General features: G+C 35.4%; 1 protein-coding gene across 2 annotated transcripts; it reads left to right on the top strand.

Annotated features, from left to right (window-relative positions):
• The first annotated feature begins 9,570 nt into the window (after window positions 1-9,570).
• On the top strand, window positions 9,571-13,896 carry LOC110775662 (protein NEGATIVE GRAVITROPIC RESPONSE OF ROOTS). Of its 2 annotated transcripts, none has more exons than XM_021980272.2 (5): window positions 9,571-9,768; window positions 11,266-11,347; window positions 11,792-12,294; window positions 12,574-12,763; window positions 13,605-13,896. In XM_021980272.2, the coding sequence occupies exons 1-5, from the start codon at window positions 9,745-9,747 to the stop codon at window positions 13,622-13,624; spliced, it is 819 nt and encodes a 272-aa protein (XP_021835964.1). In that variant the 5' UTR covers window positions 9,571-9,744; the 3' UTR covers window positions 13,625-13,896. The 2 variants fall into 2 exon arrangements, with proteins under 2 accessions (XP_021835964.1, XP_021835965.2); XM_021980273.2 differs by lacking the exon at window positions 9,571-9,768 and adding an exon at window positions 10,757-11,175.
• The last annotated feature ends 9,175 nt before the right edge of the window (window positions 13,897-23,071 follow it).

Here is a 23,071-nt window from a genome sequence, read left to right as displayed (position 1 = left end):
AAACATCCCCATGCTTCAAAGTGGTAAAAAAACTAAACACTACAGTAAAAAAACCTCTCTTCGAGAAATCAAATACTCATTCATTCTACAAATATCGCATTATTTTGATTTTTGCACTATTCACGTTGTGTTTTTTGTCATCTTTTTGTAATATGTAATTATGTACAATCTTGTTAGATTTGTATCGATATACATTTTTCACATATATATATATATATATATATATATATATATATATATATATATATATATATATATATATTTTAATTTTTACTTAAGCATAATTCTAGAGATTAAACGTCAAAGTTACGTGTTAAAGAGTATAAAATCTAACTTGATACATATTTATATAAGGAGCGAATGAAGTATTAACATTAAAATCTATACTATATATTAAAATGCGTTTTTACAAACGTCTACATGACACGTGACACTCACTCTAAATTAAAGTTATTAATCCACTTTCATTTAAAAGAGTGAAATAATTAGTTTGCATAAAGATTTGAACCCTCAACCTCCACTTTTAACACTAGAGTGTTCCGATTGAGCTATAATTGTTTAGATTTTATATTTGCAAAATTAATATTAATATAAAACAAAAATATTAACTTGGAAAAAATTCAGACATAATTTCGTTAAATTAATAATTACGGAGTACTTTATCCGTATTTATTTAAGGGATACACTTGTCTTTTTTGACCGTATTTTACACTTGCTATTTTTAGTAACTTATCAACCCCACCATCTAATTAAATAATCTATATAATATATCTCATGTCCCACCACCTTATTAAACAAATACTTCCTCCGTTCTTTTTTAAATGACACAATTATTTAGGCACGTTTGCCAATGCACGATTTCAAACATGAATATCTCTAAATTTGTATCGGAAAAAATTATAAAAATTTGATATTTAAATAATATTTACCGATACGAATCTAATAAGACCCCAGACGACTATGTTTTTTCTTATGTATAAACCACAAAAGGAAGTCAAAGGTGTTTGGGTGAATAATGTCTAAAATCACATTGTGTCATGTAAATAAGAACAGAGGAAGTAATTTCATAACTACAACCCACTCCCACCCCTCTAAAATGATATGATCCCCACTTGTTTTTTTTACTTATTAATAATTTTTCTTCTTAATACCCGTGTCCGATCAAGTATATCCCTTAAATAAATACGGACAGAGTAATTGTTATTTACATAATCACATAATACTCCGAGACATCGCCCGAACCCAAATATAGTTAAAATTTTAAACTGCGTTGATGAGACACAATAAGTTGTACGGCAAAGGCAATCTTGGACACACGTGTTGGTCTGATATCATGATTAAGAATCCATCAACAGTGCTGTCGTTTGACACCTGGATTTACAATTAATTTTACCTTTTTATTTATGTAATCGTATGGATCAACTATTTCTAGGCCCCTGGTTGTCTAGATCACAGGATGATCTCCATGTGAATATGTAATATCACAGCTTGCCTAACTTTTTAAATTTTCTTATTTCCTTTAATTAAGGAAAACTTATATTTTGTGTGATTTATTTTTTCGTAAATAAAAGCGTGTTTCATAATTAGCGGTTAGCTGTTGGTATTAATCTATTTTAGTAACTTTTCATTGAGTTGTTGCCGAGTATTAATTACAGATAGTTGTGTATGTAAAAGTATCTAGTAAAAAGTTGTTATATGATTACTTGCGAGCATAAGAGCCCGTGGTAACTAGAGATGGTTATCAGTTGAGTCGGGTCGGGTCGGGTCAGGATGGGTCATATACTCATATAGTGTGTCGGGTTATTAGAGGATCACTTTTAAAGGGCTAAACCGGATCGATTTTGCTTGTCTAGCACCCTCAAGGATAAAAAGCGGGTCGATAACGGACATGTCATTAAACTAATAAGAAAAAGGAGCGGATAAAAGAGCCAATAGAGAATCCATGTAAATACTACACCTAAATGATAGTCTTGTTTTTTATTTCTAACGTCTCAAATTTATAGTTATGTTTCCTTATTTGGACACTACTTTCCTCACTTTCCCATACAATATATTCCACTTTCCCATACAATATAGTCCACTTTCCCATACACTTTCTCACTTTCCTATATAATTAATACTTCCTCTGTCTCTTGTTGTCCTTTACGTTTGATATTTTACACGCGTTTTAACGACTAATAAATGTGCATTGAGATTCCTCTATTTATTTTATTTAAACAACAAAAATTACGTTTATTTATAATGTTTTCACTTTTAGCAAAATTCTGATATTGGAAAAATGAGAAAATTTAATGTCCAGATGGAAAAGTGTGAGAGATTAAATGATCCAATAAATTTAATTGGTTAAAATAATTATTGAACACAATTTTTGATAGAATATTAAAGCATTTATGTGATAATATAAAAGGCAATGTAAAGAACATTTTGGGACGCCAAAAAGGAAAACGTAAAGAGCAAAAAGAGACGGAGGGAGTATTTTCCACTTTTTACACTTTCTCATACACTATATTTCACATTTATCTTAAAACACATATTTTTAGTCAAACATGACTACTCCCTCCATTCCGGAATACTCGCACCGGTTTGACAGGTACAAATTTTAATGCATTGTAATTTACTTATTATTTAATTAGATCGTACTGTAGTTGATAGTGGAGTATTTTCTTTAATATAGATAGTGGAAAATTTATCAACTTGTTAAAGGGATATTGAAAAATGACTCACCCTTTTAATGTTTTTAAGGGAGTAGGGTTATAGTGGGTCCATGAGTAAGTATAATATTAATAAAAGTTTGTTATTTATAGAAACGGTGTGAGTAATCCGGGACGATTTTATAAGGAAAGCAATGCGAGTATTCTGTGACGGAGGGAGTATAATTTTGGGACTGAGTGAGTAATGTTTTTACATATTTATTTATGCGTTATCTATTTTCTTTTACTAAAATATTGAGCTAATATTCTGACCATATATCGACCCTGGCAAATAAAAAATTTGTCCACTAATAACCCTATCTAATACTCCGTAAAAGTCAATTTAAATTGACCTTAACTTTTTATCAAACGGATTACCCAACTTGTCCAATAACTTTTTTTTTTTTTTTTTTTTTTTTTTTTGGTGCGAATGAGCCACAAGGGCAATATAAATTACAAATGGGGGCGGGGGGATTCGAACCTGAGACCTATTGTACACAGGCCCTCAGTCTTAACCACTAGGCCAAGACATCATTGGTACTTGTCCAATAACTAAATCTACGTAAATGGTACCAATCGGGAAAGGAATGTACAGAAAAAAGTGTAATGAATTGTCACACCTAATAAGCAGTGTTTTAAATGGTTAAAAGTTGAAAATGAATTATTTTGTTTAGGAAAAGGGATAATGCATAAAAGGAACTCAATCTATGTCACTATATGGATCAAACTTATTCCTTATAAGCGTGTTTAAAGTAGTAAGGTTTCATTCCGAACAATGGCGAATCTAGAAATATCGGTGGTGGGGTTTACTACTTAAAAACTAACGAAAAACTAACTGAAATCAAATACTCCGTAGTTTATTTTAACAAGTAGAGTCACATGATCCCACTTAAACCCTGAGTATCTGCATTAATTCATAATCCTTATTCTGTTGCAAATAAATATCTTACTTTATTATTTGCAAAATATCTTACGTAGTACTCCATATGTGAATTCCTAACATAACTAGCTGATCTCCATCATGTAAGTCATGTCAAGTCTTCATTCTTCAACCAAAACAATTGAAAGATAGTGAATTGGATTTTGTGCTAAACATGTACGTGGTATTCACTTAAATAAGTAGACGGTGTAGAGGTTTACAATTAAATACATAACATGATAGCGGAATAACCCAAAGTCAGGAAGCATGTATAAAGTAAGATCAAGCATTACTTACGTTTGTAGCATGTTTTCCCTTAGTTCAACGAATCACGAACACGAACAAGAACTCCAAATGTCGTTCCTTTACTTGGTTCACCGACACGTTCAGACCCATCTTGAGATTGATGGCTTAGACCTCACTCAAGATTGTTTAGCTTTTTGGGATGAACACTCTAATGGAGGCACAAAGAGAATTAGGGTTTCTCTTGCTTTAGTTTAGAATATTATGATTGCATTAGGTTAGGAAAAACATGTAGACTAGGTTATAATAATAACCTATCTAATGAGCCAAGCTAACCAGCCAAGCAAGGAGCTCGACCGGCCAGCAAGGCCCACGTCCACGCTGCACTCATACGCGCACAACACAGCACGCAGTGGGCCTTGGGCCGACGATGCTGCTGTTGCTGCTGCTGCTGTTGTGGCTTCCTCGCGCGCGCACACCCTAGGCAGCAAGGCCATAGGCTTGGCGCCTTTGTGTGTCTTGCTCGTGGGCTTGCCCTCGTGTTTGCTTTATTAAATTATCACTTGACAATTTATTTATCGTTTTGTACTTGACGATCCATTGTCGTACGATACGATTATTCGTTTCGCCTAGCTTACAAATATCCGCAACACGATATACGATTTCACGATCAAATATTAAATCACATAATTATGTTTTTCCGAACAAATTTTCGGAAAAGCTATTAAATAAATTTCCGATCCATTTAATCCGATGATCTATTACATGTCAATGGTGTGACCTTATAGGTTCAGTCAAGAGTAAGTTGTAAGCCTAATTAGAATTAGAATTCACATATCGGAAGCATTTCTCCAGCCAACTGTTCCAATCACTTGATCTCACTGAATTAATTGTTCGTAATTAGTCTGAACCTTTGGTATTAGACTAATGCACATTGGGTGAAGGACATATTTTCTTTAGGTAAAAAAAAGTTTTTTTTTATTATAAATGCAAAGTGATAAAAGTTGTAACTTATGAAGTATATTTCTTTTTATCATGTAAATTAAAAATGAAAAGGTAAAAATTATTATCTAATAATATATTTTTATATAAATTAAGAAAAGTAGTTGCGGCAAAGATAATTTGTCGCAAGTTACAACTTTTATCACTTTGCATTTTAATAACTTGACATCTCATTGTATTACTTACAATTATTTCCTAAAATAAAAGTTCCTACACCCTATACATTTTCAAATGGCGAAACCCTCATCCCCATGACCTCCACCACTTGAGCATTATGACTTCCACCACTCGAGCATCATGAAGAAGGTAAGTCGCAACATGTGACTCAATAGTTAATAGGTTAGTGTATATATAAGGGATTGCGTTTTTCCCAAGATTTGAACCATGAGCAACACGTCACACGTTTCCAAACATGTACGACAATTGAGCTATACACTGGGTGGCACCTTGGATACATTTTGTCAACAACAAATACTACATCCGTTTGAAAGTTAACATTTTGAAATATGTGTCGATCTAAAGTTAAAAAACACTGATCTTAAATTCTCACGATTATTCAATTCATCAAAGCAGTATCACGTGAGGTCTTATAATCTTCCTCTCCAGGGCCGGCCCTAGGGCAGGGCATAAGGGGTCGTCGCCCTAGGGAAAAGGCCCAATATCACTTAAGCTAATCAAAGTATGGTTCTATAAAATTTCATGCAAATTTGTTTATATTAGGCATTGTAGCCTAGTGGTTTGTATTCGTATGATTTTGATAAACTCACCCGAGTTCGACTCCTACTAGCCTTAATTTTGCTTGGTTTTTTTCTCTTCTTTTTTTTTTTTTTTTTTTTCATTTTTGTTATTTCTCATTTGCTAACAATGAAATCATATTCTATTATCCAATTTGAGTCCAAATGAACACCATAAAGTAGAGCCATATACAATGTTTATAATCATAATATGTTTTTTTCTTTTGTTAATCTAATCACACTCCTTGTTTTATTTTGGAGTAGAAAAAATAATTGATATTTAGCTTATTGTACTTCAAAAATTATTACCGACTTGCTAAATGGTTCGTTACTACATCATCGTCGTTTTCAATTTTAAGTTTCGTTATTCTTTAATTATTCAAAACATTTCTTTCATCCATTTTGAGATTTGAAGAGGTCAAGTTGTTGTAAAATTTGTCTTATGTTTCCTTGAATGTTTGAAATATTTGAATATAATTCATGTTTAATGGCACAATTTCGAAAATATTCAAGCCTTCATATTTTGTAATAGAGGTAATATTTCTTGGCTAGTTTAATTAGAATAGAGTAGTATTAAGTTTTAAGAAGGTAAATGCCAATTATTTACATACATTTTTTCAATCATAAAGTACATCACATTTATGATAAAAAAATTTTGTCCACGTGCCGTTAAAAGGGCCTCAATTTTTTTTCGCCCATAGGCCACCAAAAAGCCAAGACCGGCCCTGTTCCTCTCAACATATATTATCAAAACATCGACTTTTGTAATATTTTCACATAAGAAATTAAATACATTAATAGTTAATTATTGTACTAGAAATCGCGCAAATAGTATATATTAAGAACTTTCATAAATAGATTGATCCAGATAGTTCTTTATATCATTATTTTTTTGAAAACGGCAAAAAAAAAGTTAGGAAAGTTTTCTTCCAATAATGTAACCTAACTTAACTAAAGAAAAAATATAAGAAAATTTACTATCTAATTAAGAACTAAGACAGGTCAATATATATCTTGATGGGTTTGAACAAGCTAGGTGGCCTAAAACTGCAACCTTGTCAATTGCACGATTGGCTTCTCGGTATAAAAGTAGGGGGCGTTTGGTTCAAACAGGGTAAAGGGAATGAAATCAAGAAAGGGATTGAAAGGGAATAAAAAGGAAAACCCTTTGATATGTAGAGTTGTTTGGCGACATTTTATTTTCACATCTTTTCCTGGGCTATTTCTCCAACATTGCACCCCCAAAACATTTCTCCACCATGAACATCACTACTACCGGCCGCCAATATTTCCTCGTCGCCGCCCCTCCCCTCCACATACACACCACTGTCTCCCCGGCCTCTCCTACTTCCGCCGCCTTCTCCACCCGCTCCACTCTATACTCCCTCTTACTCTCTCATCATCTCTTACGTCTCAACACCGTGTGATAGGTTTTTCTGGTGACGGCTAGAATAATCGGCGGTGGTTAGGGTTTTAGGTGGCTGTTAGGGTTTTTGGCGACGGTTTGGGGTTTCGGCGGCGGTGGTGGAGCCGTGCGATGAGCATACCAGTGCTGGAGTCGTACCGGTGATGGAGCCTTGCCGGTGAGGGTACCGGTGGTGGATCCGTACCGGTAAGGGTGGCAGCGTGTTGGGTTGCCAATGATGGATGGGTGGTATGATAGCTCAAGGAAAAGGGAATGCCAATACCTTGGGGGGGGGGGGGGAATCAATATAGAGATATTTGGAGGAATGAAGGGGGTAAAGGGAATACTTATAATAGCAATACAAATAACAACAAAGGGAATTAGCACTTTTGATTCTCTTTCCCTTTCCTAAATACCCATACACTACAAAATAATCATTTTATAGAGACGAAGAATTTCATCTCTATATAATCCAAATCCGTCTCAAAATCATGCTTAGAGACGGATTTGAGACGGAAATGGGGCGTTTCTATAGAGGGCGTCTCAAAAAAAATTGAGACGAAATTCTTGCAAATCCATTACAAAATTGAGACGGAATTTATGAAACTCCATATGCAATTCCATCTCAATTTTAATTTAGAGACAAAATTTTAATAATCCGTCTCAAGTTTGAGACGTTTATTATATCCGTCTCAAAATCCATCTCTAATTGATGTATAATTTTGTAGTGATACCAAACGCGCGCCCACGTAATATATATATACATAAACATGTATGAACATTATATTTCTTGTCTTCATCGTAGAAGAGAGGATATAAATGACAACAAAATGCATAAAAATGCAAGGTGGAGCACACTTATAATAATTTGTACTAGTAATGTAGCATGTAACATGTATGTCAATGTGGGACATGTAATATAGGCAGACAATTACTTAGGTTTATTTCAACAAAAGTTGATAATTGAGCATGGGGCACCCCCCACAAATTAGAAGTCACATTAGCTAATTGTGTTGCGTTCGTGGCTGATGTTTGTAATTACTTTAATCTACCTATTATTATGTGGGTATTCTCCTATTTTAGCACAAGCAAATGATTTAACGAGTTCGTGAGAATTGAAGTGTGTTTGAATGAAGGATGAACTAGGTGAATTAGTGATGGATTCACTTGATCATCTATATATTAATCTTTAAATATAGTGTTGATGGGAATTTGGTGGCTATTGATACTTTATAAGAGCCAAGACGATCGAGCCAAACACCAACAACTCAACAAGTCTATGATCGAATAACTATTTCTTTGCGAAGCTCGAGTTTGGGTTCGAGCTTAATACTAACTAAAATCTTGAGCTCGAGTTAGACTCAAATTGACTCGATAACAGTCTAAGCGGAAGTATTATCCAACCAAACTTCTATATTCTATGACAACATTAAAACATTTAAAGCCAATCAAAAAGTAGCCAATAGCAAAAATCAATTGTAAAATTCTAGTACTATGTAGAACACCAAACTAGCTCCTAGGACGATTTGACATCTCGATATACTATATTAATTATTTACAATTTCCTGAAATGAAAGTTTCCTGGACCCTCGGATACATATGTACGTTCTATCCTATAAGTGAACAACTAACAAACGTCGTTATACTACTATTCATGATAGAGCACAATTATAATTGTTTACTACTGATGTATAATCATGTAACATGTATATATAATCAATGTGGGACATATTTACTAATGGCGGGTGCCAATTAAGGCACTTCTATCAGGAAAACTCCATCTTATTTGAAGAAGCTTCAACCCTTCGAGAATGAATTAAAAGCGCGGTGGTGATGGGGTGCAAAAATAAATCTCATTATTGAAGGGAATAATTTGGTGGTGATCAACATGATGAAGCGGATCTGGTAGGTCCACTAGGCGATAAGTGGACACATTGAAGATGCACGCAAGTAAGGATTTATCAAAGTTCGATGCTTTTTATTCACTGTAATCGGGAGGCCAATCAAGCGACAAAAGAAAATTTTTGTCCTAATTTGTCGTTGTGATTTTCGTCTTTTGATCATTCCTTTTCCCTCAATCCTTCATCATCCGAAATAATTAGTTAAGTTAGCACTACAAGAAATTGTACTATTAACGACGGGAAATCCCGTCGCGAAAGGCCAATAATCGTTGATTAACAACGGGATTTCCTGTCGCGAACCCGTTATAAAAGGGGGTCGTCGTTAATAGAAATCCCGTCGTAAATCCGTAGTAAACCCGTCGTAAAAGACATTTGCGACGGTTATTCCCGTCATTGTTTGGTTGTTAGCCCCGTCGCAAAAGGCTTTTGCGACGGGATTTTTGACCCGTCGTAATTAGGTTGTCGTTAAAGACACAAATTCTTGTAGTGTAGTGCTTTTAAAGGGTTAACTTGATTACTTTTTCTTGTATAGAATAAAAAATAAAAATTGTGGGACAATATATAATAGGTAAGGCAACTTAGGGTTAAATTATTTGATGATAATTGAGCATGGGGCACCTCCAAAAAAATAAGAACTAACATGATCTAGCTGTGAATTGAAATAGTACACACATCACTTCCTAACTTCCTTTCTTCCTATCCATTTCATATAACATAAGGGTTATTAATTACCTCATCTAGTTCATCAGCAAAACCATTCAAACTCTTTCTGTTTGTCCTTTTACACTCAGCAATATATTGTTTTTTCAGCAAAAAGTTGAAGTTTCAGATTCAAAGCTACCAATTAATTATGCCTATCGTATCTCAAAATCAGGTAATTTTATTGTCTATATTCTCAAAGGCTTTTCTTAATTGGAAAATTAAGTGAGTTTGGTCTATGTTTAATCGCCTAATTTGGGAAGGATTGCATGGATTAGTTAGGTAGTTGATTGACTAAAAATGCAATTATATGGAAAGTTAGTTAAATGGTCAGATCGATATTAGAGTCCTAGTAATAGGATAGAATTATATAACCTAATTCTATCTTAACATTAGTCAATCAAACTGAAGAAGTGTATCCGATAGGTTTCAGGTTCAAATCCCTCAACCCCTATTTATAATTTATATATATTGCTCTTATGGCTCATTTACACACAAAAAACATTAAACATTAGTCAAGGATACAAAAAGTTTTAAATTTGTTGATGTTTTTTATTCGGTTGAGGAAGAGCTCCAAAACAATAAAACAAAACTTTTAAATATGTTGATGAGCATAAATTTGAAAATTAAGAAGTTAAAAACTATAAATTTTAGTCACCTGTTTGTTGTCACATTGAGCCCATCCTGAACCCTCATAATTTTGGATACGACATTTTATATTGCAAGGCTTTTAATTTCTATAGCTTATTAAAATGTCATGGTACCATTTCAAGGCTTGTTCATAATTAATTAAATATATCAAGTTCATTTCTTAGAGTACGTGTATATATCATCTGTGATAACGAAAACAAGAAAGAATATAAAAAATGTAAATAAAGGATATAGAGATTTAACGTGGTTCACTAATAATGTGTTAGCTATGCCTACAGGCAGGAGAGAGAAAGTTTTACTGGTCTTGAGTGATACGTATTACATAATACAACTAGATTATGAGTCAGATATCTAGTTTATATTGTACTCGATCTCTAGATTGATACGGAAAATACCTATAAAATAGGAAATACAAATAACCCTAGTCAAGAATTTACGCACAAACTTTAGCACATTAAGCGATTCTATGTCCAAACATCTCATGCCAGCTGATATTAAGATTCAATATAGATGAAATCGTGGAAGCTACCTTTTCTTTTCTTGAGCGAAGCTTTTGGTAGTTTACTCGCTTAGAGTTTTATCTTGCATGATAAATTGTTTTTTTATTTTTTTTTATTTTTTTTGAGGTGAGACAATTGTGATTGGATAGTTGAATTAACTATAGCTTGAGATAAATAAAGAGATGGGAAAAAAGAGAAAAGCTGGAAAGAGACAAAATGCATGACGACATAGGAACTTGAACCAAATTAGCAATTAGTCATTTGGATGTGGAATTTTCTCATCTATATAAATGTTGTCCTACTTTGCTTCAATTGGCTTACCAAAAAACTCAGTGTTATATCACAAATTAATACACTTAGTTTCTGTAAGCCCACCTGCAACATTCTTCATTCTTACTGCTTCTAGAATCATCTCTTTTGTCCTAATGAAGGTATATGCATGTAACAAATTTTGTAAATTTTATTTTGATTAATTATTATAATTGTTTATGTAGATTTCATTATGGTAATTGTTTATGTAGATTTTCAGCTGGGTGCATGACAAGCTCAATGGAAGATCACAAGCCAACAATAGTAACACAAATGTTTATGCATCAAACAAAAGTGAGTTCCTTCATTCCCCGTTAAGAAATTTGGTGAAACTGTATTATATATCTTATGTGGATCGAGTAATCTAGCATTATACGGATCGAGTAATCAACAGATATTACCTTTTAAAAAAGTATCTAAGTTTTGTCTTTTAATTAATTATCCGAACACTGCTATGTTTTAGGGATTCTGAAAGGATTGCACTGCTGACGTCGTAGTACATCTGTCATATATGGAATCTTTAAGATCGACTTTTGTATATTGTTGATCGAAGGGAAGGGGGAGGGGGTTGGGCAATGTAGAAAGTGTTAAGGTGGTCCTAAACTTAATTACATGTCTTGATCCATTTTAATTTAAAAAGATTATATTAAAAGAATATTGATTACACTTTTCATTAGTTAAATAGTTAATAATTTGTAAAATGTTTTCCTAGCTAATAATAATGTCACTTCCTTGTAGATCAAACTCCACAAATAGGAGGTCAGAAAGAGGAGTTCAGTGACTGGCCTCAAGGATTTCTCTCAATCGGAACTCTTTTCAATAAATCGTCGAAAGACGTCGATACGACGACGAAAGAGAAATCTCCTCAAAACCCAATTCTAGACTTCACATTGGAAGAGGTTAAAGAGCTTCAAAAGGAGTTGAACGCGTTAATGTCTTCTAATCATCATGATTGTTTCTCGAGTTTTGAAACTTGTCCCTGTAATAAGAAAGGAGACGACGAGGGAGAAGAAGAAGACGACGAAGAAGAAGAAGAAATCGAAGATCAACATGATACAACTATTGTAACAAACAACAAAGGCAAAGATGTTTATTTGGACAACAATGGTAGCAAACTAATTGGTAAAAAGTCATTGTCATTTCTCCTTAAAAAAGCGTTCATTTGTGGAGTTGGTGGGTTGGGCCCAACACCTAGTTTAAAAGATCCAACTCTTCCAGTCCCTAAGTCAAGATTAAGTAAGGTATGTTAATCAAATGTTCGCTCCTGTAAATTATCTGACTGCTTAACTAACTTTATGTCAATTAAAATATCTTCGGAAAATTTTATTGAATTTTTTTTAGATTTTTGAGAGTTTTCCAAATACAAAGTTAACCGTGTGTCATCACTAAAAAATTATCGAATTTATTTTGACCCTAATAAATATTTTTTCTAAATTCGCCACTGCTTCAATGTACTATTACATGTCAATTTTACGTTGTAGAATTCGTGCTAAATGATTGTTGGATATATAAACTTGTAGATCTTGAGAGCGATGCTTCGAAAGAAGATATATCCTCAGAGTTCATGCCCAACAACTACGATGTCAAGGAAGAAATGTTTGCGGGTGAATAATAATAGACAAACAGGAAGAATGATCAACTACGATGATGAAGATGAACTTGACGTTGAAGAAGATAACAGAATCAAATGGGACAAGAGTGATACAGAATGTAAGATTTTCTATTCATATATTATTATTATTTTTTGAGGGAAAATTCATAATTATTTGATTTGAGTATATTAATACGGATTTATTTTTAAGATAATAATAAGAATTAAGCATCATTTAACGTAGTGGTAAAAAGGGTCTTTTAGTCTCAATTGATCGATGTTATCTTTTTCCAGATCAAAGGGTTACTTGCAGTCTGTACGTACACTACAACTTTAAAACAACAAATACGACATTTGTAAAGATAAAATAGATATCTAATCTACTAATTTCGAGAAAAAATATAATTGAGAGTATCGGAAACATGAATGTTACGAAGTCATACTCAAACGAGTGCATCATAAAAATTGAGGGGCAACAAGGAGAATAATCGAGGGGCAATAGGGAGAAGGGTGATGATAAAGTTCGCAAGTTGCGTAATCTTACGTTTTGTAGTTTAATTGGAAAAAAAGCGCCACGTATGCTATACGGCATCAAAATATTTTTACTAGCAATGCAATATTTTTTACTATGAAAATAAGGGAGTCGATATAAAGAAGGAAACAAATTAGAATATTAAGATTTTCCTACCTTTTTTTAAAAACATGCGTTAAGTTAAATATTTTAGTTTCCAATTTATATCATGACACTTAAACATTCCATGTCATCATTGTGACACGGCTTAAAGGTCGCATGGCGTAGGGGGAAAACAAAGTGTACGTGTGTGAATACAAGAATTCACAAGTTGTTATGAATTTGTACATGTTGAATTACATTAGACGTAGAAAAATATGCGAAGATTTGATTGCTAATACATTGCTATATAAAAATTACCAATGACTCAATTTTTCTGTTTGTTGCAGATATTGTTCTAGAGATTTAAAATCTATTCACGTTCTTGGTGATGGTTCTTCTCATATCATTCATCGTGAAACTCAACTTATTCGATTTGATTCGAAGAAACCTTATACTAGAGAGAACTCAAGGTTTTTTGGCTTCTTTCATTCATGAGCAGAGATGAAATTTGGTCATTTTTTATATATCTTGGATTCTAAAGCATCACTTTGACCTTAGGGGTGATATATATATGTACAAGTTAAGGTCCATTTTTTATAACTTTTTTTTGTGAGAAGGGTACACTTAGAGCTTGATGTATATCCAACGATGTTTCACTTTTTGCTCATTTTAAATTCTCCAAATGAGCAAAAAACAACATAAAATATATCTAGTTTTAGGTATATTCGGGAATAAGACGGTGGGATCTCGAGGAATTCAAGGGTGGGGCAGAGGATTCAATAGCAAATAATGTGTATCCTTGTATATGAAGTTATGAACTTATTCTTGTTAAAAATTGCATGGGATTGCAAATTGCAAATTGTTGGGCTTCTACCTTGAATCTACCGGTTTCATAAGGACATAATACTCCGTTTACGTATTGGATACAATACAAACTACGCCGATGTGAATGATGCACGTGAAATACAAAGGCTTGGCTCATTAGTCATGCAATTAAAAGACTAGAAATGTAATGTTTTTGTTGAAACAAGCCTTCCCAAATAACACACTTGAGGGTGTTCCCCATTGATAAAGATGATATAGTTAATCACTTAATAAGGCCAAGGGGCTACTCTGCTTATTGTCATATGATTTTAAGGTAGAACCTCCTATGATTTTGTTAGGTGGACTCTCTCTCGATGACAGGTGCGGCCCAGATCCGTATTTAACCGTTTTGGGCCTGAATATGTGACATGTTGGCACAAAGTAAATTCATTTACCAATTGAGGTTGGCATGAGCGGTTAAGGGCCTCTTGCTCCTTAATCAAGGTCTCGGGTTCGAGCCTTGGGAATGGAAAAATCTCAACTGGGAGGGATGCTGCCCATCGAGGTACTCATGCAAACTCCCGCGGGAGATTAGTCCACTCGCTGAAGGCGGTGAAAACTCCTCGTAGTAGAACAAAAAAAACAAAGTAAATTCTTTTGACCAAACCAGTTTATAAATCTAGCCAATATAAATAGATAAAGGCTAACCGGTAGTTACCAAATAGAGACATAATAGTGTAACTCATCGTACACATGACGATGTGAGTGGAGCACCAACGAAGCTTGGCTCATTGCCAATGAGCTGTAAAAACGGTTATTCGATTCGGGTTCTGGCTGGGTCATCTTGAGTTTTGGGTCATGATCCGATCGGATCGTGTCGGGTCCTTTTATCGTCTGGGTTCGTGTTGGGTCGTTTTTAGATTGAGTCATATGCGAATATCGTTCAATTTTGGGTTCGCGTCTTTTCTTGTCAAGTTTAAGACGGTTTTATAGCAGGTAATATCGGGTCCGGGTCAAGTTTGGATCGGATAATACCGAGGTCGTTTAGAATTCAGATTAGGTACGCTCCCAAACACGGGTCAAGATCAGGTCCCATAACTATAGAGTCTGGTCAAGTTTTTAACATTTGATTATTTCTTTTCTTATATTGTGAAAATTAATGTTCAATTCATTTCAAATTCGTGTTTCATTCTGAAGGAAATAATGCCCTTGGTTCAAGTATGCATATAATATTAAGTCTAATAAATGCGGTTCAGTATTAATTAACAAAGTTAATAATTCAGTGAGATCAAGTGAGCTGAATGCCTAGCTAGAGGCCGCTTCAGTTCAAGTGGAATTAATGATATTAATCCACAGCTTACTCTTGACTGAACCCGTAGGGTCACACAAATAGTACGTAAACGGATCAAGTATTTAATGGCATTAAATACTCCATCTATGGATATTCGGAATCGACGGATCTTGGTTTCAGTGGGAGCTGAGATCGTCACAAGCAAGAAATGAATACTCCGGAAACGATGATATTGCCGGAAACGGAAATATGGATCGTATCGGAAATATAAATATTATCCAAGTCGTAGATGTTGCCGGAAACGGAAACATGGTACGTATCGGAAAATATTATTGGAATCGGAAATATTGCCGGAAACGGAAATATTGTCAGAATCGGAAATATTATCGGAATCAGAAAATAATTCCGGAAACGGAAATATTAAATATTTGTTCGAAACGGAAATTAATTCCGGAATCGGAAATATTAAATATTGTTCGTATTGGAAATGAATTCCGGAACCGGGAATTTAATCGGAAGCGCATCGTACGAATTAGCATCGGACGAGGCTTGCTAGACGAAGGCCCAGCACGAAGCCAGGCCCGCGCCCAGCAAACCGAGCGCCCAACATGGAGCAGCCACAGCCTCGCCAGGCCCAGCGCAAGGCCACGCCCAGCAAGGCCTTGGCGCGCGCACGCTGAGCGTGCTGTTGGGCTGCGAGCAGCGACTGCTCGTGTGGGCCGTAAGGCCTGCGCGGGTGGTGCGATGCTCGTGGCCATACGATGCTCATGTTCGTAACGAATCCTAATCCTATCGGAATTCATGTATTGATTAAATCCTAATCCTAATAGATTAAATTTATTATTTAGAGTTCAAGTTGGATTCTAATTAATAAATTCAAATCCTAGTAGGATTATAATTCCTTTTCCATACCTCTATAAATAGGTGCCTAGGGTCATAATTTATAGATACAATTGAAGTATTCTAAAGGTAAGATTTTGAAGAAAAATCAGCCATACACTTGCACCTAAATAGCCGAAATTCCTAAGCAACCTTAAGGGCGATTCTAGTTGGTCAAGCTTAAGGCAGATCCGGACGTGCTGTGGACTATCTACGGAGGGACGACACTTGGAGTCCTAAAGACTTGTTCTTGTTCGGTTCGGGCGCAGCTAGGGAGGGCACGCAACAAAGTGTATGCATCTGAATTATGCTAAATGATTATGTGTGAATAATATGTTTTCCTGGCTTTATGGTTTTTCCGCATGATTTATGTTTTGTCATATGAATCATAACCTAACAGTGGTATCACGAGCCTCTTATTATTTTCATAATCTAAATTGCATAAACATGGTTAAATTTTACAAATTTGCAATGAATTAAAAGGGGTGATTAATTTTCGTAATTGTTAATTAATTGCAAATTGCGTTTATTTAATTATATGTACGCAGTTTTTCCGCAGTTTCTTCGTTACTCATCCAAATCGAGTGATTTTTGTGTCAATTCCGCATGTAAAAGGCATTCTAAATTTTTGACAAAAACAATGTTTTTCGGCCGAACCCAGAATTCTCAAATTCGAAGCCTAACTATGACTTTTCCGAGGTTTTAGTTTTTCGAACGCAAAAGTTTGTAAATTTAAGATGTTAAATTAAATATTTGCGATTCTTGTTCATAAATCTTGAATCTTTGATTGACCTACTGTATAAGTTTAACAAGTTTGAATGCCTAGCCTTGTTAATTATACAACCTAATTTGTAATTATGCTTAATTTGTTGAAATTCGAATAATTTAGAATTAATTTGATTTTCATAATTAATTAATAATTTAATTAGGTACCAATGATTAAAAAACACCATAAAAATTGTTAATTTGTGTTAAATTTTAATTTTTTATGACCTAGATTTGAATCCATGTTAATCGGAAATTAATTGATTAATAAATTTTCGAATTTTCGCCCTTAAATTATGAAATTAATATGATTTATTAATTTGTCATTAATTTTGGAAATAACAGTTTTAATTTTTATGCAATTCGCTCATAAAACTTGCACGCACAAAGCAATGGAAGCTACGTGTTACCCTTAAGGGGTGTTGTATAGTGCGGGCATGCGACGACGAGCAAGGGAGCTCGTCGCCCATGCGGTACGAATGCAACGAGCAAGGCGAGTAGCACGCGAGCACAAGGCAACAGCCCTGCCTTGCGTCGAGTGCTGCGATGATGCATGGGCGGATGGGCGAAGAAGCAAGGCGAGCGAGTAAAGGCAGGCGCGCGCGCGCGGGCAGCGAGGGGTGCCTCGCAGCAACGAGCGCTGCCTCGCCCAGCCTCGCCAAGCAACTGCTGCGCTACGAAGCAGCGAGCGATGCTGCGTGCAAGCGTGGCTCGGCTTGCTGCGTTTGCGCGTGGCAGCTGCTCGTGCCTTGCTGTGCGATCACTCGTGAGGGGCGATGTTGCCTCGTGGACTCGACGGGGCATGGGCGCAAGCCCATGGCCTCATCTTGACCCGATTGATGCGTTTTGAATTTAATTTTTAATTTTCTGTTCGGAAACGATTTTAATTAATTTTAAAATTCGTAATTTAAATTGTTTTCTTGGATTTTAATTTTGAATATTATAATTATTATAAATTTTATTTATACTAATTATTTTACTAAAATTAAATCTTGAATTAATTTAAATTCGTTTAATTCAACTGAAATAAATTAAATTAATGGATTCGATTATAAATTTATATGAGCTTTAAATTTTAATTAAATTTGTATGTTTCCAGTTAGACTAGAAATACATTTTTATGTTTAAAATTAGTAAAGCATATGAATTTATTGGTTTAAGTGGGAGCATTTTTAGTCATAAACTCTTGATTAAGTCTACAAATCCTTTAAGGTTAAACAACTTGATTAGAATTAATAAGGATTGAATAATTGGTAGATTATTGGTGCCCTTAATTAATTGCTGCAAATATTTATGTGATGCATAACGTGTTTTACTAACCAGCTATGTGGGCCATTCATTATAATGAATGGGTGAATGGTATATATTGTATATGTACTGTTTTGCAGGTTATGGAGTGACTAGTATGGCCCAAATAGGATAGAAAATATGGTATGCGTACCATTAATTTGAATGTAATTGGTCTAATGCACCAAATTTGTTTTTCAATTTAAATATGGTCTGCGTACCATCAAATACTTGTAATTAGTTTAATTATAGCTTATCCTATTTGAAGAAAATGGCGCCTCCCACGGTGAAATTCATGACGAAGTTACCATTTTCGAGACGGACTTTGAAGTTGAAGCTTCAAGATGAAGTCGGGCCATACTAGATCACATTTATCATATGCATGCTTTAAGTTATTTATTGCTTTAAATATGTCTTAATTATGCATGAGATTGTGGCTTGATTATGTTGCATGATTAAGGATTTTAGTTCACTTAAAATCTAACCAACATAGTAAGAGCCTTAAGTTCCAAACTTAAAAATTGAGTTAAAAGGTGCCATGTCAAAATAAACACTTACTTGGATATCCTTTACATCAATCTAGTAATAGTTTTCGCTCAGCGAGGTGTTACTTATTGGTCCTAAAGGGGTAAGGTACACAAATAATTGTGAGTACATGTTAGTTTTGGTGAAACTCAACGATATAAGTAAGGAGTCCTTTTATGTCGTGGCAAAATCGATAGGTTTACCTAATAAGTTCTTAGACGTACCTATCAACCAAGAGTAGTTTCTAGACTATTAGCAAAAGGCTTTTTGCTTACCTAAAAGATTTAAGAATTGAGTCTTAATACATAATGTGCTTAATTCTTCAATGGATTTTAGGGTCTTGGAATCATTTTATTCACACCTGCCGGAACACATAACTTGAATAAAATGCTTAATGAACATTGAATTATGCATGTATGCTAGAATTTAAGTTTATTAAGAGAAAATGTGAATGGTTATTTATTTGTTTATTCTTTTCAATTGTAGTTTTAATTATGACAAACAACAATTCATTCAACATTCGATCAATTCCCGAAAAGGAGAAGTTGAGCGGGAAAAACTTCCTTGACTGGCAAAGGAACTTGCAAATAGTTCTTATGCAGGAAGAAAAGGAGTATGTCCTAGAAGAGGCGATGCCCGAAGCCGCAGGCGAAGGGGTCACTCAGGCAACCCTCAATCGTTGGATTGATGCCAACAAGGATGTGAAATGTCTAATGCTTGCAACCATGAGTGCAGATCTACAGAAAACGTTCATCAACTCAGATGCTTTCACGATCATCAGTGAGTTAAAGAACATGTTCCAAGATCTGGCTCGAGTCGAAAGATTCGAGACTCATAGGCAAATTCTTGAGACCAAGCTTAAGAAAGGCGAGCCCGTAAGTCCACATGTTCTCAAAATGATTGGACTCATTGAGAATATGAGTCGGCTGGATCAGCAATTCTCTCAGGAAATGGCTGTAGACACCATCCTCCATTCTCTTCATAGCGGGTATGATCAGTTCAAGCTGAACTACAGTATGAATAGTCTGGACAAAACGCTCACTGAGCTTCACGGTATGCTGAAGACCGCTGAAAAGACGCTCAAAAGTGATAAGCAAGATGTGCTTATGGTGCGTGGGGGTAAGTTCAAGAAATCTGGAAAGAAGAGGAATGCTAAGAAAGGTGGCAACAAGGCCAACCAAACTAAGCAACCAACTGGCGCCAAATCTGAAAAGAGGAAGGTCAGTCAACCCACTTCTGAATCTGAATGCTTCTACTGCAAGAAGAAGGGGCATTGGAAGAGAGATTGCTTGAAACTAAAGGAAGATCAGAAGAACGGAACAGTCGTTCCATCTTCAGGTATTTTCGTTATAGACTGTATACTTGCTAATTCAACTTCTTGGGTATTAGATACAGGTTGTGGCTCACACATATGTTCCAATCCACAGGGACTAAGAAGAAGTAGAAAGTTAAGCAAGGGTGAAGTCGACCTACGAGTGGGAAATGGAGCACGGATTGCTGCATTAGCTGTAGGAACTTATTATTTGTCGTTGCCCTCTGGGCTAGTTTTGGAACTGGAAGAGTGTTTTCATGTTCCAAGTCTTACTAAAAACATCATTTCTGTTTTGTTGCTTAGATGCTAAGGGATTTTCCTTTTTAATAAAAGACAATAGTTGTTCGTTTTATTTTAAAGAGATGTTTTATGGATCTGCTAGATTAGTCAATGGACTTTATTTATTAGATCACGACAAACAAGTTTATAACATAAATACAAAAAAGGCCAAAAAGGATGATTCAGATCTCACCTATCTGTGGCATTGTCGATTAGGCCATATTAACTTGAAACGCATGGAAAGACTTCAAAAGGAAGGAATTCTAGAACCATTTGACTTAGAGGATTATGGTAAGTGCGAATCATGTTTACTTGGCAAAATGACAAAGCAACCTTTCTCTAAAGTTGGAGAAAGAGCAACTGAACTATTGGGTTTAATCCATACAGATGTATGTGGACCAATGAGTATAAATGCTAGGGGTGGTTTCAGCTACTTTATCACTTTCACTGATGACTTCAGTAGATATGGTTATGTCTACCTAATGAAGCATAAGTCTGAATCCTTTGAAAAATTCAAGGAATTTCAGAGTGAAGTAGAGAATCAATTAGGCAAGAAGATTAAAGCACAGCGGTCTGATAGAGGCGGTGAATATCTGAGCTATGAATTTGATGACCATCTGAAAGAATGTGGAATTCTATCAGAATTGACTCCTCCTGGAACACCACAATGGAACGGTGTGTCGGAACGGAGGAACAGAACCTGGCTAGACATGGTTAGGTCAATGATGGGTCAGGCCGAACTTCCAATAGAATTTTGGGGACATGCACTAAATACAGCTGCACTCACTATAAATAGAGCTCCGTCTAAAGCTGTTGAAAAGACTCCATATGAGTTATGGTTTGGAAAGCCTCCAAATGTGTCTTTTCTTAAGATTTGGGGATGTGAAGTATACGTCAAGCGATTAATTTCAGAAAAACTTCATCCAAAATCTGACAAATGTATCCTTGTGGGCTATCCAAAGGAAACAAAGGGGTATTACTTCTACAATATATCTGAGTACAAGGTGTTTGTTGCTCGAGATGGTATCTTTTTGGAAAAGAATCACATTTCCAAAATGACAAGTGGAAGAAAAGTAGACCTCGAAGAAATTCGAGTCGAACAACAAACTCTAGAGAATGCTCAAGATAACATTCAGGATGAAACTCAGAGATCTTTAGAAGTATCTGGTGAGAATCATGGTCAATCTAGAAATGTAACCCCGCGTAGATCTCAGAGATATAGATCTCAACCGGAAAGGTACTTAGGTATTTTGACGAACGAGAGCTATGATGTTCTATTACTTGAAAGTGATGAACCTGCGACTTACAAACAAGCTATGACGAGCCCTAGCTCCAAGCAATGGCAAGAAGCCATGCAATCTGAATTAGACTCCATGTCAGAAAACCAAGTATGGGATTTGGTCGATTTGCCAGATGGCTACCAAGCCATTGGAAGCAAATGGGTTTTCAAACTGAAAAAGGACAAGGATGGGAAACTTGAAGTTTTCAAAGCTAGATTGGTTGCAAAAGGTTACAGGCAAGTCCACGGTGTGGATTACGATGAAACCTTTTCACCAGTTGCAATGCTAAAATCTATTCGGATAATGTTAGCAATCGCTGCATATTACGATTACGAAATATGGCAGATGGATGTCAAAACCGCTTTCTTAAACGGCGTTTTAACAGAAACTGTGTTTATGACACAGCTTGAAGGTTTTGAGGATCCAAAGAATGCTAAAAAGGTATGCAAGCTAAAGAAATCAATCTACGGATTGAAGCAGGCATCCAGGAGCTGGAATATATGTTTTGATGAAGCAGTCAGTGAATTTGGTTTCATCAAGAACGCAGACGAATCTTGTGTATACAAGAAGGTCATTGGGAGCAAAATTGCTTTCCTAGTATTATATGTCGATGACATATTACTTATCGGAAATGACATTCCTATGTTGAACTCTGTCAAGATTTGGCTTGGGAAATGTTTTTCGATGAAGGATCTAGGAGAAGCACAGTACATATTGGGCATCAAGATTTACAGAGATAGATCTAAAAAGATGATTGGACTTAGTCAAAGAACTTATATCAATAAGGTGCTTGATAGGTTCAAGATGGCAGACTCCAAGCGAGGCTACCTACCCATGTCTCATGGAATGACTCTAAGCAAGACTTAGTGCCCAAAAACACTTGATGAGCGTAGACGAATGAATGGGATTCCATATGCATCATTGATTGGTTCAATAATGTATGCTATGATATGTACACGCCCGGATGTTGCGTACACACTCAGTGCTACGAGCAGATACCAGTCAGACCCAGGAGAGGCACATTGGACAGCTGCCAAGAATATTCTGAAGTACCTGAAAAGGCACAAAGATGACTTCCTAGTCTATGGTGGAGATGATGAATTAATTGTTAAAGGCTATACGGACGCAAGTTTCCAAACCAACAAAGATGATTTCAGATCACAGTCTGGGTTTGTCTTCTGCCTCAACGGAGGTGCAATAAGCTGGAAAAGTGCTAAGCAAAGCACCATTGCGGATTCTACAATTGAAGCGAAGTACATTGCTGCACATGAAGCAGCAAAGGAAGCTATATGGCTAAGGAAGTTCATAGGTGAACTTGGTGGAGTCCCCTCCATTAAAGGACCAATAGCCCTTTATTGTGATAATAACGGAGCTATTGCACAGGCAAAGGAG

Source organism: Spinacia oleracea, chromosome 2, assembly GCF_020520425.1.
Source record: "Spinacia oleracea cultivar Varoflay chromosome 2, BTI_SOV_V1, whole genome shotgun sequence".
In the NCBI taxonomy this organism is placed as follows: Eukaryota; Viridiplantae; Streptophyta; class Magnoliopsida; order Caryophyllales; family Amaranthaceae; genus Spinacia; species Spinacia oleracea.
Note: the sequence above shows the minus strand (reverse complement) of the source record. Positions and strands in the feature narration are given on the sequence as shown.

Bases quoted from the DNA above. Each gene is read 5' to 3' on its own strand.
- LOC110775662 (XM_021980273.2), top strand. From the start codon at position 11,035: ATGTTGTCCTACTTTGCTTCAATTGGCTTACCAAAAAACTCAGTGTTA. The intron at 11,176-11,265 runs GTATATGCATGT...TTGTTTATGTAG, and splicing joins TCTCTTTTGTCCTAATGAAG to ATTTTCAGCTGGGTGCATGA. The intron at 12,764-13,604 runs GTAAGATTTTCT...TGTTTGTTGCAG, and splicing joins GGACAAGAGTGATACAGAAT to ATATTGTTCTAGAGATTTAA.